The sequence below is a fragment of the Talpa europaea genome (genome assembly GCF_964194135.1).
Source record: "Talpa europaea genome assembly, chromosome: 9".
Taxonomy (NCBI): domain Eukaryota; kingdom Metazoa; phylum Chordata; class Mammalia; order Eulipotyphla; family Talpidae; genus Talpa; species Talpa europaea.
The window spans coordinates 80699515-80720735 of record NC_140076.1 but is presented as its reverse complement, the minus strand read 5'-3'; the positions used below and the strand labels follow the sequence as shown (position 1 = coordinate 80720735).

The 21221-nt window shown below is 46.1% G+C and overlaps 1 protein-coding gene across 1 annotated transcript; it reads right to left on the bottom strand.

Annotated features, from left to right (window-relative positions):
- Window positions 1-4106: 4106 nt before the first annotated feature.
- THEM5 (thioesterase superfamily member 5) lies at window positions 4107-19278 on the bottom strand (the record flags this gene model as incomplete). The annotated part of the gene is made up of 6 exons (XM_084244147.1): window positions 4107-4147; window positions 4441-4565; window positions 4837-4947; window positions 16883-17021; window positions 18017-18218; window positions 19156-19278. 6 exons carry the CDS (start codon window positions 19276-19278, stop codon window positions 4107-4109), a joined length of 741 nt encoding a protein of 246 aa, XP_084100273.1.
- Window positions 19279-21221: the final 1943 nt, after the last annotated feature.

Here is a 21221-nt window from a genome sequence, read left to right as displayed (position 1 = left end):
GCCAGCTGTGCCAGAGCCAAAGGTGAGGTCCAGTAGATGAGGACTGGGAATGAACCATTGCACTTAGCAATACAGAGTCATTGGTGACTTTGACGAGAGCAGGTTTGGAGGAGTGACAGGGACTGGAGCCTAAACGGAATGGGCTCAAGAGGAATAGGAGGAGAACGGGATAGAGAGAGCACCGACAACTGTCCTGAAGAGTTTGCTGTGGAAGTGGGGTAGTGAGCAGAGGGGGAAGTGGAATCAAGAGAGAGCTTATTTTATTTATTTATTTTTATTTTAATTTTTAAAAAAGATTTATTTATTTATTTACACAAGCACTGGGTACAGTCAGAAGTGCGGGAGGGTGAGAGAATTCACCAGAGCCAGAGTGGGGAGCAGAACAGGCAGAAGGACCGAAGTACACTGCTGAGGGGAGCAGCGGGCGGCAGGAGAGGTCTGCGTGCCATGTGGGACCCTCCTCCAGTGGCCGGGGAGCAGCCGGGGATCGAACCAGCGCTGCAGAGGCTGCGGGCAGCTTCGCAACCCAGCGTTCAACCGCTGCACCAACGGGGAGGCCCAAGAGAGAACTTATTTTAATGGTAGAAATAATGGCATGATTATATGTTGATGAGAAAGATCCAATAGAGGAAGGAACTGACAATATTCCTAAGCAGACAGGAACAAATAGGTGTCATGTGTAAGAAGTAGCTCTAAGGTTGTTCTTTGCTAGGTGTGGGGGCAGTTCACCTAGTTATGGAGAAAAGGGAGATTAAGTGGGTGGAGATAGTAGGTGGAGGTGGGGGGAGCTGGTTCTCTCTTCTAACTTCCCAGTGAAACAGGAAGCAAGGTCGTTAGTTGAGCGTGATGGGGAGGTGGTGGTGCTAAAGTAGAAGGTACAGGAGGGGACCAGTGGTCTGGGCAAGTAGGAAAGTACGAGTGCAGGCAGCAAGTCCCCTTGCTTCTGCCTAGAAAACTGCAACCCTTGGCTTCGTAGGAGAGGCGAGGCATCTGTCAAAGCCCTTGACGCATGGGATGTGTTCCAGCAGCTGGTGATCTTTTTCCCTTCCCAAGATCCCTGCCCACCCACCTGACCTTGCCCAGTGAAGGTGGACATGCCTGGTCTGGCTGTGGGGACTTGCCTAAGAGCAGTGGGTTTCCAGGCAGTACCTAGTTCTCTTAGAAACTGGCTCCAGGCAGAGAAGGGCCAGGATGCAGTGAACCAATTTTAATATGAAAACTCAAGTACAGTAATTTTTCTTTCTGTTCTTGATTGCATAGGATGGAGGGAATATATTTCTCTTCTCTTGGGGTTGTTTAAATGAAGATTAAGTCCTTGACCGTGAATAAAAGCTAATCGTTTTTTGATATACAACGATTTTGATTCTGGCTTCAGTAGCGCACAAAGGGCAACTGTGAGGACACAAAAGGAGAAGGACTTTAGGGGAACCTGTGCGGGTTGGGGTGGTTGGCTGCCTCAGGATGTCTAGCCTTGGCTTTCAGTGTGGCCCTACACTTGGGAGGTCACTGGCTCAAGGCTCAAATCCACATTCACCAATCATTTGCCCAGCTTTCAAGATTGATGGCTTAGGAGGTGTGCAGTGTAGGCACTGGAAAAAGAATTGATCTGCTGACTGTCCACCGCTGTGTGATCTGTGCACAGCTCTCGGACCCTGCTCCCTGCCGCAAGAGGTTTCATGCTCTCTGAGCCCTGGGTCCTGGCCCCAATCTTGGGACCTCATTCTTAACTTCCTGGGGTAAGGGTTTGGAATAGCTACCCTTCTGCCCAGCCTTCTCTCAAGCACGCTTCTCTCCAGGTCAAGGGCAGCTAGCTATTCCCCAAACTCATTTCCCTTTCTTCTGTAACACAGAGCTAGATCCTCTTGTCCAGCCCACCGCCCTTCCTGTGTGGTGGGACCTTGTGACTGCGCTCTGGCTGAGGGAAACACTCGTATCTTGGCACCAACACCTCCCGTGTGATTCTGTCTTTTCTCTCTGGCTCCTGGATGCCAATACCCTCGATGACTTTGAAAGTCCTGTTTTGAAGATGACAGAGCTTCTGTCAACCAGATTTCTAAACGATGCCTGCACACCAAAGCTGGACTTTATGCGAGTGAGGACATTCTATATAAGGTGTGGGCTAAGCAGCAGAGATGTGAAGGTGTGTCTGCAGCAACCTTTGATTTTACCGCACCTAATAGTGAAAACTATATACGTCCTTTGGAGTGTTCATTTTTTGATATAAGTTCTTTGATCCTTCACCTCTTCCTGAGCACCCCTTCTATCTACTGGCCTCAATGGAATTCTGTTTCTGTGGCAGCTGCTCAGTCTCCTACCCCTCTCCTAGGCAACCTTCTCTTGGGGGCCCTTTGCCTCCTCCAGGCCATGTTCTGCCTTTCCTCCTTAGAAATGTGCACCAGCCCTGTTGTTCTTTCCTCCTTTACCACAGTTCTCGCCTGCCATTGCCCCTGTGTTTTCTCATACCAACCTGGGGCAACGCCCCAGGTAGTTGCCGTTTCAGGTGCCTGCCTCCCACCAGCAGCTGGGCCTTCATTGTGCTTCGGCCCACTTATAGTTAGGACAAGTCAGTTTGTTTTCCTGATTCCCACTTGGCTTATCCAAATCAGCTCCCTTCCCTTCCTCCACACCTCTTTCCCTGCTGATGGCCTCACCTAGAAAGTCAAAGCCTTCTTGTGTGAATCCCCTCACCTCCCTGTCCTGCTCTGCGACACCCACCCAACTCCTTCTTTTTGGTTCAGAGTCACACTGATGCTCTCCTGAGCTTCTCGTCTCCACTGTGCTCTTGACCCATGTCTAAGGCCACATAGCCGTCCTGTTGGCTGACAACCTTCCTCTCTCCTATAGTTCCAGTCTTCCTCCTCCTGCTCCTTCCAAAGCAACTTCTAGAGATACCCAAACCTTCTTCAAATAACAACGTTCTTAGAATCACCTAGATTCACCTTGTCGCTGCCTTTCATTTTTTCATCCACCATCATCTGAGGTTTGCTCCTGGCAGAGGAGACCACCATTTTCTAATTGACAGATCCAAGGGTCTCTTTTTAATTCTCATTCTCCTTGCCTTCTCTTCAAGCATTTGGTACTGCTGACCACACCCCTGAAGGACAACCATTCCTGGCCTCTATAGAGGGTCTTGCTCCTCTGGCCCAACTTTAAGGCTTTGGTGTGCTGAAAGGTTCTCTCTCTGAACCCTTTTTCTGTCTTTCTGGTCTCTCCCCTCCCTCAGCTGCCACCCCACCTTGCCCCTGCCTCACTTTCACTCTGCATAATCTGCTTCCACAGGTTCCAGGTCAGTTTTCTGTTGTGTGCGTGTGTTTTTAAAAGATTTTATTAATTTATGCATACAAGAACTGGGATGTAGGCCAGAGGTGAGGTAAGTGGATTCACCAGAGACAGTGGGGAGCAGAACAGGCAGATCTACTGAAATACACTGCTGAGGGGAGCATGAGGCTAGATAGGAGAGGTCTGCTATGCCATGTGGGTAGGTCCCTCGAATTCATGTTGCAGTGGCTGGTTATAGCTTGATAATGCTGTGTGTCTAACCCCTGCACCACCAGAGACTTTAGGTCAGTTTTTATGTTGATGGGTCAATAGTTCAGCAATCCTGAGCTCCAAATTGTAATACTAGATTCCTGCCAGGGCTCACATGTGTTAGCAGCTCCATGGGAACTTCAAGCTCAGCATCTGTGAAACTGAGCTCCTCCTCCTCCTCCTCCTCCTCCCCCTCCCCCTCCCCCTCCCCCTCCCCCTCCCCCTCCCTCTCCCCCTCCCCCTCCCCCCACTGTGGGGGTCACAGGAACTGGCTGCCTCTGCCCACCCCCTTTCCCCCCTCCCATGAGTGTGCAACTTTCTTTGCTGTGTCGCTGGTGCTTGTTGCCTCACCCTTGCCTGGTGGTGGCAGGTGCTTTGTCATCTCTTTCTTGATGCTGAATGGGAAGAGGGATGTGGGGGTTTGATTTCCAACTACAGAAGGGTCTTAGATGAGTATGGGGCTGTGAGACTTTATTGACTCAAAATGCCCACTCCCTCACAGCTCAGTCAGTGAGCACCCCTCCCTGCACTGTGGTGGGTCCCAGCAGTCCGCTCTCCTGAATGCATAGAGACAGTCACTAGGGCGACTCCTCTTCCAGCTGCAGTTGAAGGAAGACACCTGTGCAAGAAGACCAGTCAAGTGGAAGGAGCTGGGCATGCTGGGCATTTGCTCCCAGGACCCAGTTACCTGGATTCTGGCCCTGACAGAGGTTGAGCAACACGCACACGCAGAACAAGTCCCAGCTGGCTGCTCTCACCTTTCCTCTGATACTCCAGCAGCTCCCAAGCCCACTCTAAAACAACTGGGCCCTGGCTTGGGACTGGGCCCTTAGTGTTCTTGCTGCCTTCCATTTGTTCCGGGGGTGAGTGGGGGCAGGAGAGGGCTTGGGGTGAGGCTGAGGACCTCTTTACCTGAGCACTTGGCATAGACAGTCTGCTGGTCCCTGCTCTGGGCAATGCAGGACATGTAAATCTTTTGGTCCTCAATCTTCTCCACTTCCACATTCAGTACAGCAAGGGAGTTCACGGGGATCAGGCTGGGAGAAGAAGTGTCTTTGCTTACCGCTCACGTGAAGCCCTGGCCTTCATCCCTTTGCCGCTCAGCCCTCCCTTCTCTTCCTCCCACCCTGCCTCAAAGACTTAAGTGGCTCTGGCCTCAAATGACCAAGAACCAGAAGGCCTGCTTGGCAGCTGCTAAGGAAAGACAGTCAGGGCCAGAGTCCCACAGCCCAGCTGTCAAGGCTGGCTATCCCCCCAGTGATGAAAAGGGCCAGGACTTTGGCCAATGCCCTAAGGATCCATACTTACTTTTTGAACCTGACATTGAGGCTTACTGTGAACAGCCCTTCTCCAGCCAAGTAGGCAGTTTTAGAAAATGTCTCGTCCATCAGGGCTACCAGGGACCCTCCGTGGGCAAACCTGGGGGCAAGGAACAAGACCAGGATGGGGCCCGTAGCAATGGGCTTTTTCTCAGCGCTGAGGTGGGCTCCCCCAGACCCCATCCAGCCTCTACCTTCCCAAATACAGCTCTTCAGCCTCAGAGCAACTAAACAATAAAGAAAACAGAGCTTCTCCCATCTGATCAAGCCAGTCAAAATCAATGGAGATTTTCTACAATTTGACTCCAGTATGTGTTAGCAACCGCCAATACAATGATTTTATTTCACCAGGAAATCATTTCTTTTCTTCTAGAGTCAATGGGAGAACATTTTTTGATACACCCAACTGCTGGCATCACCTATTAACCAGCAGTCGCACGATCCGGAAGGTGCACGCCCATGGAGGATGGAAAGGCACCTGAACTTTTGGACTTAGTCTCAGAGGGGGCCTGGGCCAGCTCTCACCTAAGTCCTGTGCCAAGCCCATATTTTCAAGACGGTCAAGGTGAAACGTGACTTCTGACCTAGCAAGTGCCAACAAAGGGGACGCATAGCAGCAGACTCTATAAACATTTGCCTTATTTCAAGTGTGTAACATTCTTTCTCACTGTGTATGCCAACCTCCTTGGCAAAGCCACTTCATTGTTGGTTAAATTGGGAAAATAGAAAGGCACTCAGTTTAGAAGGCAGGTAACACCAAACATATTTGATTTTCTGACTTCCAAAGCACGGCCTTGAATCTGTGGCCCAGGGCACCTGTCCCTACTGTAGTGCCGCAGGCCACCCTCTTGCTTTGCACCACAAACTTCCCTCTCCCTTGGTGCAAATGTGGGTCATGGAACCCCACCCACTTGCCTCCACTCCTTGTTCCACCACTCACTGCTGCAGGAGGCCTTGATGCCCCAGCCAGATAAGACACTGGCAAGCGGCAAAGCCCAAAGGGCCTCACACCGTGGGGCCGAAAGGGCCTCACACCGTGGGGCTGAAGATTCCTTGTGCCTCACACTGTGAGGATGAAAATTTAACATTCCTTCACTTTTTGTTCTTGGTCATAAATAAAAAAAAATTTCCCAAAAAAGTATATTAGGCACTATATTATATGCATCAATATATTGCAAATAAACGACATGGAAAATTAAAAACTAATTATTAAACAATTTGGCCTACTTGACAATGGAAGACAACTTATTAAATATGCCTGACAAGCATTACAATACAATAATCATAGCAGGTCCTTCTATTTTGTTTTCTCTTGAAGTTTCTTGGGAAAGTTTTTAATATGAAGCTATTTGAGTTAAGGAGTTTCTAGGTAGAAAAAGTTCTGATAGCTAAACTGCAGCTGGTCTCCGGCTGAAGGTCATGTGAATAGAATAGTCCTTTGATGCTTAGGCTTTAGCTGATAGGGATGCACTGGCGGTTATTCACTATTTTCAATAATTGTCTAAATGAAAAAATAAGTAGCTTTAATGTTAGGTTTGGTTTATTATCTGTTAACCTTGAGAGCTGCCGTCTAGCTGAGACCTGTAGGGGCCAGTAGTCTATGGGAAACATAATATACTAATTGTTTATGCTTTACACTGGATAATGTATTTTCTTATTATTATTACTAATAATAAATAAATAAAGACCTACTGAGTCTCTCGGCAGAAAATACTAGCACCTCACCAAGTGTCAGTGTCTCCTCATTCCACCTCATCCCCTTCCCCTCAGCCCTTAAGTTTCAGCCCTTTCGTTTTCGCCTAGGCCGTCTCATCCTTTCAGGAACCCCTGGCAAGACGTTTTGCCCGAGGCTGGTCCCCGGCAAGTGGCGCCCGGAGCAGGGACTTGAAAGGTAAGATTTCTTTCCCGTGCGGGGACGGCTAGGATCTGCTCCATAGGGTAGGGTGCATACCCGCCTGTAGAGAAAGCAGGTTTGAGGGGAGCAGTAAGTCAGAACCGTAATAAGGCCAGTGAGTGTCTTATTACGTGATAAGGCGAGTGAGTGTCTTATCGTTGAGAAGCAATGGGCCATACTGAGTCTAAGGAAAGAGGACTCTTTATTGATATAATTAAGTATACTCTTGCAAAGAGAGGACTTAAAACCTCTCATGCACAATTGGCTAGTTTCCTAAATTTTGTTGAAATGTGTTGTCCTTGGTTTCCTAGGGACGGTACTCTGGATGCAAAAACTTGGGCCAAAGTAGGAGAGGAAATGACATCCTATTATACTCTCCATGGACCAGAGAAGGTCCCCATTGATGCCTTTTCATTGTGGGGTCTGTTGCAAGACATACTAGATCAAGGGTCTGAATTGGAAAAGATCGATAAAAAGCTCAGGAAATTACGGCTACCTGAGCCTACTGCTTCCTTATCCTTGGAGGACATTAAAGGGTCCTCGGCTGACAGCCCGTCATTAACAAAACAATTGCCTGAACAAATAGATTGCTTTAGCCAAGCTGGAGGCAAAGCAAAAAATGCAAAACCAAAAGTAAAACAAAAATTGGCCAGCTGCATTAAAAAAAGTGATTCGGATTCTTCGGATGATGAAATTGTTTTTCAAAAGTCAAAAATTGATTCTAGAGCCAAAGTTGACCTCTCTACTGAAGTGTCGGCTCCTTCTCATGAATCTATTCCTAAATCTGATTTAATTTCCAGCCCGGACTTGGCTAAAATTGTTAAAAAATATATCAGTGATTTGGCTAGAGCTAAGATTGATCTCAAGCCTTGTTCTGCAAATATACAATCAGACCCCTTTGAAAACGCAGAGCCTGTGTCCAGGTCAATGCCACAAATGTTGTCTGGTGATTTGGTTTGTATGTCTAGAGCTGGTTTTGCTGGTGCAGTGAGACAAGCAGAAGAAAAAGGTGATTTTACCTTTCGATGTTTTCCTGTGCTCAATGTAGACAATGACCATGAGCAGCCTCAATGGGAACCCCTTCCCTTTGAGCTTTTAAAGAAATTGAAAAGAGCAACTGCTGATTACGGGGCTACATCTCCTTATACCTTGCAACTCGTAGAATCAGTGGCTAGTCGCTTCCTCACACCCCTTGATTGGCAGATGACGGCTAGGTCTAGTCTGTCTGGTGGAGATTATTTGTTGTGGAAGGCAAATTTTGAGGAGAAAACACGAAAAATGGTAAAAAAAATATAATAATAAAAAAATAAAAATAAAAAATAATAAAATTCTGCTTAAAATGGTTTTGGGTCAAGATAATTGGTGTGAAAACAATGTGCAGATTCGTATGCCACCTCCAGTCTTTCGTCTCGTGCGTGAAGCTGCAGTTGCTGCATGGAGCCGGTTGCCGGCTGGTGAAGTGAAAACCTCTGGCCTTGCTAACATTAAACAAGGGCCTGAGGAATCTTATCAAAACTTTTTATCACGGTTAATGGATGCTGTCCAAAAAACTATACCTAATGCTGAGGCGGCTCATATTATAACTAAACAGCTGGCTTTTGAAAATGCTTCACCACTGTGTCAGGCATTGTTAAGACCCATTGTACGAACGGGCGACATTAATGAATATGTTCGAACCTGTTCGGAGGTGACACCCTCGTACCTTCATGGTGTGGCCATTGCGGCTGCCTTAAAGGGACAGACCAGCAGCCAATGGTTCGCCTCCCTTGATCAACAGAAGAAAAGGAGAATAAACAAAAATTTTGGAAATTGTTTTTCTTGCGGACAGCCAGGGCATTATAGTAGAAATTGCCCAAACAAAGTAATCTCTATGCCGCCTCCAGCCTTGCCTCAACAGTCTGACATGCCTGTTGCAACAAATAATAATAAAATTCCTTCTCAAATGATACTTCCAAAAACTATCTGCCCGCGTTGTAATAAAGAATTTCATTGGATAAAGGACTGTCGGTCTAAATATCATAGAAATGACACATTGTTGCCACCAAATAAAAAGTTTACTGCGGGCACCAATCCTACTGTTTTTTCAAAAAACATCTCACAGTCAAAAAACTGGGTAAGGGGCCCGACCCAGGCCCCTCAAATAATTGGGAACCTAAACGACCAGAGTGGCGAACAATTTCTAATCTTGTCCGCAGGGCCACAGGCGGAGCGGGCTTGGACTTGCATTCCACCTCCGCCGCAATATTAACTTCTGATCAATCTTACACCATGTTGACAACTGGGGTGTATGGGCCCCCCCCCTCCGGGTACAATGGGGCTTGTTTTTGGCCGAGGTTCTGCGTCTCTGCAAGGCATAAAAGTAATACCGGTTGTTGTTGATTCTGATTTTACTGGTGAAATAAAAATTATACTGGAGCCTCCAATACAAACTATACAAATTCATCCAGGACAAAAAATTGCTCAATTACTTTTACTGCCTCTGGTGTCAGTTGGCGATAAAATTGCATCCAATGAACCACAAAGTAATTCCAGTTTTAAATCCAGTGACATGGCTTTTTGGGTCCAACAAATTAAAGACAATAGACCGACCAAAGTTATAAAAATTCAAAAAAAAGCAATTGAAGGATTGTTAGACACTGGTACTGATGTTACTTGCATAGCAGGGCGTGATTGGCCTAATGCCTGGCCCACAAAGGCTACGCCTTCTACTTTGGTCGGATTGGGATCAGCACAAAATGTGGCAAAAAGTTCTCAAATTTTAAATTAAAATAATGAAGAGGTGTCCGGGACTTTTCAACCTTATGTTGTCCCATCTCTTCCTATGACATTGTGGGGAAGAGACATACTCTCTCAAATGGGAGTATTCCTATTTAGCCCCAATGATAAGGTAACCACTCAAATGTTACAAATGGGCTTTGACCCAAATCAAGGTTTAGGAAAAAGGTTGGAGGGCCGAGTATTTCCCATTGAGGTTGCTCAGAGAGAGCCACGACAAGGCCTGAAATATGGATCAAATTTATAAAGAGGGCCATTGCAGAGGTTACAGCCGACCCAATTGTGTGGAAAAATGATAACCCAGTATGGGTAGAGCAATGGCCCCTGACAGAAAATAAAATCCAGGCTGTAACAACTTTGGTTCAAGAACAACTGATAAAAGGGCACATTCGCCCTACTACCAGCCCATGGAATACTCCCATATTTGTAATAAAAAAAAAAATCAGGAAAATAAAAATTGTTACAAGACTTAAAAACAATAAATGTCACTATACAAAATATGGAATGCTTGCAACCAGGTTTGCCATCACCTGTGGCCATCCCTAAAAATAAACATGTTATTGTTATTGATTTACAAAATTGCTTTTTTACCATTCCTTTACATCCCCAAGACTACAAAAAATTTGCATTTAGTGTCCCATCAGTAAATTTAAAAAGGCCATTTCAACGGTATGAATAAAAAGTTCTTCCTCAGGGCATAAAAAACAGTCCTACTTTATGTCAAAAAATTGTGGATATGGTTTTGTCATCCTTTAGGAATGAGTACCCTTCCATTTACTGTGTTCATTATATGGATAATATTTTAATAAGTAATGCTCAAGTGGACTTGTTAAATCAGGCCTTGGCCCGTCTGGTAAATTTGCTGCAAAGTTATGGACTTGTGGTGACACCAAAAAAAATTCAAACTTCTCCGCCAATTAATTATTTAGGAAAAATTGTTCATTCTTTAACTGTGACACCACAAAAACTACAGCTACAAACAGACTCTTTACAGACATTAAATAATTTTCAAAAACTACTTGGAGACATAAATTGGATAAAAACTCATCTGCAGCTAACCACTGCTAATTTACGTCCACTGTTTAATGTATTAAAAGGTGATTCTAATCCTAACTCCCCTAGACAATTAACACCTGAGGCTACACTAGCCTTACAAAAGGTCAATGATGCACTCAACAATCAACAACTGTTGCGGCTAGACTATACTAAGCCTTGGGAGTTCATAATTTTGGCCACCCCACACACACCAACAAGTGTTTTGTGGCAAAAGGGGCCACTGGAATGGTTACATTTACCAGTTACTGCAAAGAAGGTTGTTTGTCCCTATGCTTCCCAAGTGGCTGCATTAATTGTTAAAGGGAGGCATAGGAGCGTTGAGCTTTTTGGCCAAAAATTTCCTGTTCTTGTTTTACCTTACAAAAAAAACCAACTTAATGACTTACTTAGTTTAAGTAATGACTGGCAAATAGCCCTGCAATCTTTTTCGGGTAAAATAAAGTTTCATTTGCCTCCCGATCCTGTGCTTCATTTCTTTAAGAAGCAGGCTTTTATTTTTCCAACCATTGTTAGTGCTGTGCCTTTGCCAGAACCTGCTGCACTTGTGTTTACGGATGGCTCCTCCAACGGTAGAGCTGCTTTCGTTATCAATGACAAACCAGAGTCCATCCAGACAACAAAAACCTCAGCCCAAAAAACTAAATTATTTGCAGTTCTCACAATTTTACAAAATCAGCCATTTAACCTTTTTACTAATTCCCAATATGTGACCAAATTATTTCCTGATATTAAGACTGCTATAATTACTGATGCTAAAACTACCATTACTCCACAGTTATTGAAGCTGCAAACTTTAATAAAATCTAGGACATCCAGAGTGTATGTTGGCCATATTCGTGGTCATTCTAAATTACCAGGTCCTCTAGCTCGTGGGAATGAACTGGCCGATTGGTTGACTCGAGCAGCAGTATTCACAGTACAGGAGGCAATTAATAATCATGCCCTTCATCACCAAAATGCCGCTTCATTGCGAAAACAATTTCATCTAACTCAAAAAACAGCCCGAAAAATTCTTCGCAAATGCTCGGTTTGCCCCACCACTCACCCTTCACTTCCGATGGGGGTGAACCCACGAGGCCTCAGACCAAATAATCTCTGGCAAATGGATATCACTCATGTTACTAGTTTTGGGAGACTCAGTTTTGTCCATGTTTCCATAAATACATTTTCTCATGTTATTATGGCTACTGCCTGGACAAGAAAAACTTTTAAAAATGTCTCTCAACACCTAATGTTTTGTTTTGCCTACGTAGGCAAACCTCGTGCTATTAAAACTGACAATGCTCCTGTATATACATCCTCTGCCTTTAAGAAATTTTGTGCTTCATTTCAAATTGCTCATTCTACAAAAATTCCTTATAATCCACAAGGGCAAGCTATTGTTAAAAGAGCCCACCAGACTTTAAAGTCTCAGATATATAAACTACAACAATCTAATTTTAAACATAATTCGGCTCATCATATTTTAACTCATGCAATGTTTGTCATCAATTATTTAAATTGTAATTCTCAAAAAATGTCACCAATTAATAGACATTGGAATCCTGACCAACTGGCCCCTAAACCTCAAGTAATGTAAAAAAATCTTTCCGGAACATAAAAAGGCCCTAATGTGTTATTAGCAAATGGGAGAGGCTATGCTTGTATCTTTCCACAGAATTCGGACAGCCCGATTTAAATTCCTGACAGACTAATCCGACATCATGTCTCAAGAGCCTTCACGGACACGCCCCCGGTCGAACAACTGTCGCCCTAGAATAAATAGGCACAGTCCTCCGGGACCCTATTCCTCATCACCAAGAAGCCATCGCTCCAGATCCCCCGTTGAAAAATTGTCCTCTGCACCATCTTCGGGTCCGTGAGACATCTCATCATAATAATTGGGATCTGCTCAGAAACCTGGCCTCCAACGCTCGACAACTACTTGTACAGCAAAATACACGCATCACCCCAAAAATTATGTTCCTTGCCGTGCTAATCTTCTCATATAGCATATCACCAGCTTCTCCTGCTTCTCTCATGCCTTCTGTTTCCTATTGGGCTTACATCCCAGATCCCCCCTTTTTCCATCCCACTCCTTGGGGATTTCCCTCGCCCCGTGTGTACACTAATTATTCTGATTTACTAGGTGGAAATTCAGACTCTTTTGTTTTATTTAAAAACACTAATAACTTTTCTTTTCAGGGACGCATGGATTCACCTCCTATGTGTTTTACATCCAATCCTATCTATATGAAGTCTCAACTACCTGACTGCCTACCTATTAATGATAAATATTTTTTGACAGCAACTTCAAAGCCTTCCTCCTCCGGACTTAACCGTAATTTATGGGTACTACTTATATCTCTCCTTGGTCCTCGCAGCACTAATAAAAACATAACTCGAGTTTCAGTATCCTCCACTCTCCCAGCCTGTTCAATTTATAACTCAAATAATTCCCAAAATATTATTAACACAAATCACAAATTTCCCACCTGGCATAATTGTAGGTTTCCCTCTGCAGGAATTCGTTTCCAGCCTTACCAGACTAATTTTTCTATTTATGATTTTTCAGTTTTTGGAGCAGTTACATCTGCCACTAATGTCCCCAAGGATTATAGGTTTCTTCTGCAGGATGCACTCATCTACAACCGGTCAAATCGCCTCATCCCACCCCTTAAACCTATCACTCAATGGTATTCAGCGGAATGGATTACTCCCACCTACATCATCAACACTTCAAATGGTTCCCGTGCATACCGGGACTTATTTCGCCTCCTTGCCGCCACTTCACCTGTACTTTTTCGCCGACCTGGACATTCTATTCATGCTGTCACCGTGCGGGCTTGTGTGGGCCCCCCTCATGCCCTCCTCATTGAGGGCCCCGGACATTTAACCATTACTTATCATCACCATACTTTTCATGTTAATTGTACTGGCTGTATTCTCACCAACTGTATTACCTCTGTTGGCTCATTGTCTAAAGCTACTTTTGTTATCTTACATCAACCTCCTTATGTCATGCTCCCTGTAAGCTTACAACAGCCGTGGTATGATGACATTGGACTGTATGCTCTTCAGCTTGTGGGACAGGGACTGCGTCGCTCCAAAAGGTTTGTAGCGGCGCTTATAATGGGTATTACGGCACTTATTGCTATTATTAGTTCTGTTGCTGTTTCTACTACTGCTCTCGTACAACAAGTTCATACTGCCTCCCATGTTAATAATTTGTCTCGTAACATCACACATGCTTTAATTATCCAAGACCACATTGATAATAAGTTTAAAGCTCGTTTAAATGTTCTTGAGAAATCACTTTTACATATTGGCAATCAAATTCAACACATAAAAACACATTTGACTACCAAATGTCATTCTAATTACAAATAAATTTGTGTCACTCCACATGTTTATAACTCTTCTTCTATTTCTTGGAATAATGTCAAAAATCATTTACTGGGTGTTTGGAATAATACAAACGTTTCCCTGGACCTTACTGCTCTGCAAAAAAATATTAAGGCAATTAGTTTAGCTCATGCCCCCTCCTCCACACCTACAAAAGTTGCTGCTTCCTTCCTGGCTTCCTTGCAACATTATACCACTAAGGCCACCTGGTTCCCATCATTTATTACTTTAGGTATTATTTTGCTTGTCACCATAATTATATTAATACTCTTCCCATTGTTTATTAAATTGCTTTTCCATGCTATCAATCAGACACGTGTTAAATTAAAAACTATACAAATAATAACTAAAAACAAAAAAGAAAAAGGTACTGCAGGAGGCCTTGATGCCCCAGCCAGATAAGACACTGGCAAGCAGCAAAGCCCAAAGGGCCTCATACCGTGGGGCCAAAGCTAAAGGGCCTCACACCGTGGGGCTGAAGATTCCTTGTGCCTCACACCGTAAGAATAAAAATTTAACATTCCTTCACTTTTTGTTCTTGGTCATAAATAAAAAAAAAATTCCCAAAAAAATATATTAGACACTATATTATATACATCAATATATTACAAATAAACGACATAAAAAATTAAAAACTAATTATTAAACAATTTGGCCTACTTGACAATAAAAGACAACTTATTAAATATGCCTAACAAACATTACAATACAATAATCATAGCAGGTCCTTCTATTTTGTTTTCTCTTGAAGTTTCTTGAAAAAGTTTTTAATATAAAGCTATTTGAGTTAAGAAGTTTCTAGGTAAAAAAAGTTCTAATAACTAAACTGCAGCTGGTCTCCGGCTGAAGGTCATGTAAATAAAATAGTCCTTTGATGCTTAGGCTTTAGCTAATAGGAATACACTGGCGGTTATTCACTATTTTCAATAATTGTCTAAATAAAAAAATAAGTAACTTTAATGTTAGGTTTGGTTTATTATCTGTTAACCTTGAGAGCTGCCGTCTAGCTGAGACCTGTAGGGGCCAGTAGTCTATGAAAAACATAATATACTAATTGTTTATGCTTTACACTGGATAATGTATTTTCTTATTATTATTACTAATAATAAATAAATAAAAACCTACTAAGTCTCTCGGCAAAAAATACTAGCACCTCACCAAGTGTCAGTGTCTCCTCATTCCACCTCATCCCCTTCCCCTCAGCCCTTAAGTTTCAGCCCTTTCGTTTTCGCCTAGGCCGTCTCATCCTTTCAGGAACCCCTGGCAAGACGTTTTGCCGGAGGCTGGTCCTCGGCAACTCACTACCTGTTTGATCGTGAACAACTTGGTAGACTGTTCTGAGCCCTAGTTTTTCCACTCTGAGTTATGAATTAAAGTAATTCTTATCAGATAAATGAAGTGATGCTTACAAAACTTTATGCAAACTTCTAGTCCCTTCCCTCCTCACACGCCTGAGATGGTTAAAGGAGGGAGGGAAAATGGGGTGGTGTCAAATAATCCTAAACCTGCCCCTCCCTCCTTGTCCTCATTGGCCAAGTCAGAGGACCTGCTGACAAATGCCTGGACTCTTCAGGGGAGCTCTCATCCGGCAACCTACTCTCCTCACTTCCCTGGGGCTGGAGAGGTGCTCATCTCTTCCCTCAAGCCCCCTCAGCCCCTGCTGGCCTCCGTGCTGATGGCCCACCTCTGCCTCTCATGTACTGCCTCCATGTGCCTCTGAATAAAAGACAGTCAGGGCCAGCGTCCCACAGCCCAGCTGTCAAGGCTGGTTATCCCCTCAGTGATGAATAAAAGGCAGCCATATTTCATCCTCATCCCTGCCTCTTGGGGTTCTCCTCTTCAGAAGGGAGGGGATTTATGGCCTGGGTAGGGCTCTGGTCTCATCCGCCTGCATCTGCATGCACTAGTGTGGAGCTCAGTGTAGCTGCAGAAGACTCCTTTGAGATGGACAAGGCGACTGACCAAGGGCTGCAGTCTGGACCCACGGCCTGCAGAGGCCCTGACATGGAGAAAGCACTCTGAACTCTGTTTCATCACAACTGACTCCCTCTCAGGCCTTGGGGCCCTAAAGTCACTCATGTTCCCTCCTTTCTCTCTCTCCCCCGCAGGAACTCCAGCACTACTAAGAGCCTTCAGTGATGATCTAAACCAGGAACAGGGATGGAGGAGAAGGCAGGTAAACATGACTTTGTGGCTCAGTGTCCTAAGACAAGAGGCCTAGGCCAGGCTGATTTCCCTTGTGGATGTGTTTATGTGCAGTGTGAGTTCCTTCCTGGGTCAGTTCCAAATCTGAGGCAGCAGAGTGCAGTGGAGAGAGCAATGGACCCAAAGTCCCAACTCCTGGATTAGAGTCCTGGATCTGGCCTTGACCGCCTGTGCTGCCTCCTGTGCCTTTGTGAGCTCGTGGGAACACGGGGTTTAGGATAGATGGTGCTTGATAGCTATATTGTACTTCATGGCTCATGAGCATGTGCACAAATATCACACCCCCACATATCATCTCTCTCAGCAACTCTGGCAGGTAGACCTTTTTCTTTAGGTTTCAGGTAAGGAGAGTGAAGGTCAGAGGTTAAATTGCTTGCTTGGGGTGCCAAAGCCAAGAGCAGGCCTGGATGCCTGACTCCCAATTCCAGATCTTGCGCTCCTGCAAGTTTAGCAAATCCTTCACAAGGTGGCTTCTTAAGTCTCTGGCTACTAGAAAATTCCCAGAACTTCATATGGAGACTGTCCCTTATCTGCAGAATGGGGACTGGACAGGATGATCCAGGATGTCCCTCCAGACCTAGACCTGTGAGTCTGAGGTCCAGGGCTTAACTCCTTAGAGAGAGGAACCGGCCACAGGGTGTGGGGTACACCCAATCTACCTGCTGAGCCAAGCTTGGAACCAGCCCAGGACACCCCCCTCCCACCCTGTCTGTGGCCTTACCCGGGGGCCCCTTCCAGGTAGGGGCCTGGCTGGAATAGGCAGACAGACTTCTTCACAGATGGGTGGAAAAAGATAACGTACTCGTAGCCTTGTCCTTCCATCTGGATGCACCTGGTGAAGATGCGCCAGTCTTTGTGGTCTGAGGAGAGATTGGTAGTGTGGCAGCTGGTGAAGGGAAGAGAAAGGGCTGGGGTCTGATTCATATGTGGAACCCCATTTAGCACACAGTGTTGAGCTTTGCCTCACCCAGAACCTGACTCCCAGGTTCTGTCCTCAGGGGGCATTCAATCTAAGAACAGAGACATAGCCGGTCCTCAAGGAGTGCTCAGGTCTGGAGGGAGAAATACTGAAGAAGTTCCCTGACTGAGGGAGTGGGGAGAATCAGGGCCAGGTCAAGGCTTGAACAGACCTTAAACACTGAAAATTCAAAATCGAATTCATGTCATTCACATACTTATCAGTCCAGAGAGTTCACTAAAGTCCTATATCTCTTCCAGAACAAGTAGCTACGTTCTACCAGGATAGATGCCAACTTCTTTACAAAAGCAATGTCAGTGCCCTTGCTTTGTGCCAGAGACCCAGGGGTAGGCTGCTCATTCCTCACCAGGCAGGAAAACCACATGCATGGATGAGATGCGAAAACATGGACACACACACACACACACACACACACACACACAGATAGATAGATGAGGTGGAAACACAGTCAATTTGATCGTTGGGTGTTTCAGGAATGCTGCTCTGGGCTAGCAGAGCAGGAATGGTGTGCTGAGGCTTGCTTGGGCAAGGGGGGTTGACAGCCTTTGTGGGGTGGGAGGAGGACTTGGGACATAGCTTGACAGTAAAGGCGAAACAACCTTGAGGCTCCACCAGGGTGGGTGGAAAGCAAAGGCTGCTGCTAGGGTGTGCTCTCTTTAGATGAGAGGAGGGACAATGGACAGGCCACTTCTCATCCACCCTGGGGCTACTGCATGAGGGGCTGTGAGAGCAGGAAGAACTGGCTGAGATATGGATGGAGCTGGTACATTTCTTTCCTCCCCAGAGCCTTTGAAGGTAGGGAAAGGGACTGATAGCCCCTCAGGCGGGCCTGTGTGCACGTGCTTCACCCATGGGCCCTCTCAGGCCAGGCCTTACCTGTTTTAACGTCCAACCCCCATGGCAGCTTGAGTCCCTGGATGTGGTCCCTGTTGGACTTGAAGGAGGGCAGTTTGATCCAGCCATCGGTCTTGGTCTTCTCCAGAAGTTCTTGGTACATACTCAGCATGTCTGGACCCCAGCTGGCATTGGGAAGGGCATAATCCTTAAAATCTGTCTTCTCCGGACAGAATCTTGAGACCTAGGCAGGAAAAATCAGGGAGACTAGACAGCTTCTAAGGGGATAGGCTGCGGGGCCTCTAGCTGGTGTGCTCTGGGCTCTTGGGCTCCTCAATTCCTCCTGCCAGGGTCAGCTTGAGGTAGTCCATCTTCCTTGCGGAGGGTGTAAGGACCCTTGTGCATGACTGGGAAGGGGATGCTAAAGCATGAAAGGAGAGAAGGAAGGGAATCGGGCTGACAGTCAGAGGCATGCTGCTCCATGGCGGTGCATTATAATTGTCCTCTTTTGGAACCTGGGAGCAGTCCTTGGAGACTGAAGACTGCTAGTAGTAGTCCCACTTATGGGTGGGGGAACTGAGGAAATATGGGTAAGGTTGACAGCTCGTGAGCATGGAAGCAGATGGCCAGACCAGAGTCCATTCTGACATGTTGTCTCCCCAGGGTGTGACTATAGCTGGTGAGGACCATCGTGACTACCCCTCACCTCAGGGGCTACTCCAACTCTGGCCACACTGTGGGGGGGGGGCACTACTTGTGCCCATGCTTTTGTGCCCACAAAGCTGTGGAACCATCTGTGGGATCAGGATGATCTATGACATTCTATGGCATTAAATGCTCACACACAGTCACAATTGTGAACAATAAGCGAGCTACCTGCTAAGATCACATGTGGGATCCACCCTGTGGGGTACCCCAACTCAGTTTCACCAGCCTGAGTCCCTTAGGAAGGAAGGGATTCCATGGTGACCACACAAGAGTCAGGCCAGGACAGAAACGTCCTGGTGTTTTAGTTTGGGATTTGGGCTGCTTGGCTTCCCAAGAGCACTTTCCCTTTGCCAAATGAAGTAGCTCCAGCGCTTACTGCTCTAGTCAGCATCTGAGAAGAGGAGATTTGGGGGGCCCCTAGGTCCTAGGTGCCCAGGAAGAGGGCTGCCCATTTGGCTGAGCTGGGAACTCACCAGGACATCTGTGGAGGATGCGAAGGCTGAGGCAGGGTCAAGTCTGGGTGGAATGCGGGGTCCTCTGAGGAGGTCTCTGTGGTGGCCGAGTCTTGCTGCCACCTGGAAGCCTCTCTTCATCATGGTGGGCAGGTGGGCAGGGCCGGCAGGCTGCAGGTCTGCTTTGGAGGCAGAAGCAAGGTAAACAGCTCTGCAGCAGATACAGCCACTTCCCTTCTGCCACAGGCTTCCTTAGCAGCAAGCTTCCGCAACACCTCTGATGCTGCTCTAGGCCTTTCTATACTTTTTATACAACCCCTCCCAGTGCATGGGGCAGGGCAGATGCTGCCTGGACATGAATGTATAGCAAGACTGGCCTGAGTCAGAGAGGAGAAAAAAATGCATAAAGAAATAGCACAGGGCACAGGAAACCTTGGAGATCTGCCCAGGAACTGGGGGTGGGGAGGACAGAAAATTCCCAGAAAGATAAGGGAGGTCTGTCCCTTGATGGAATGGTGTTGGTGGTGTGTCTGTATGTGCTGTGGAGAGAGCTTTGCAGCAAGAAAGGTCCTGAAAGTCCTGGAATGATTCCAGGACTCAGAAAACTAACTCTCACAGCCCTAAGCCACCCCTTCTAGTATTCCAGGCAGGAGTCAGCACAGGAGGCCTCTACCTGCTGGATGGGCTGAGGGAGAAAGGAAGGGCAGGAGGGAGGATCAGCCTAGAAAGGGAGATCTGTGCTTTGGGAAACCCGGGGAGAGGATGCCCTGGGAGGGAAGTGAACAGGAAATTTGGGGAAACTACGGGTTGAGGTTTTTGTTACTTAGCAAGCCTGGAAGAGACAGCTTTGGGTGGGGGAGTGGAGGGACTTCTCAGAAAACATCTGCAAGGTGGTAGACTTTTTTTTGGTGGTGATGTTTCCTCTATTGAATTAAAACAGCCAGTTTTATATACTGAGAGTCCTATTTTTCAAAAAAAATTATTTATTTATGCATAGAAGAACTGGGGGTGAGTAGGCCAGAGGTGCGAGGGGTGAGAGAATTCACAAAAGACAGAGTGGGAAGCAGAACAGGCAGATCCACTGAAATACACTGCTGAGGGGAGCAGCGGGCGAGATAGGATAGGTCTGCTGCGCCATGTAGGTCAGTTTCCTGGCCGGGGATCCAACTCATGCCACAGTGGCCTGTCATAGTGTGATAGCATTGAGACTTTAACCCCTGTGCCAACAGGGAGTCCCAAAAGTCCTATTTTTTAATTCACTAGAATAAAACATGATTTGAAGTTCAGAACCAAGCAAAGATGGGATGATGATGGTGTTTTGGCAGGTTCTGAAAGATCGTTTTTTTTTTTTTTAAAGATTCACCTATTTATTTTTTATACAAGCACATTTATTTATACAAGCACTGGGCACAGTCAGGAGTGCAGGAGGGTGAGAGAACTCACCAGAGCCAGAGCGGGGAGCAGAGCAGGCAGAAGGACCGAAGTACACTGCTGAGGGGAGCAGCAGGCGGCAGGAGAGGTCTGCTTGCCACATGGGACCCTCCTCCGGTGGTCGGAGAGCAGCCAGGGATCGAACCGGCGCTGCAGAGGCTGCAGGCAGCTTCGCAGCCCAGCGCTCAACCGCTGCGCCACCGGGGAGGCCCTGAAAAATAGTATTAAAATGGAAATTTAAAGGTTTTGTCCCACCTTCCATATTTGACTGCCCCAGGAAAGTACAATATAATTATTTTCCTTACTTTTTGTGAAGATTTGAATGAAAGTTGGGCTGGGGGAACCAGTTTTTTTGATTAAGTCTGTAGGACCAGTGAAAATATTGCAATGAGTTGCCAACATTTAAAAACAGGGAGTTTCATACAAAGCAGAAGGTGAAAATTCTCCGGAAAGGTGGGAAGAGCTGATGACATGGCATCTTCACCCCTGGGCAGCAGCAGTTGACTGCAGCAGGTGCCCTGGGTACTCTGGCTCGTCCCCCTTGGTGCCAGGCATTCCTTCATGTCCTCTGCCACCTCCCTGGATTTGAAAGATGGTAGTCAAGGAGGAGACAGGAGAGAAAAATAGAATCTTAGAAAAGGTAAACGGGTTAAAGG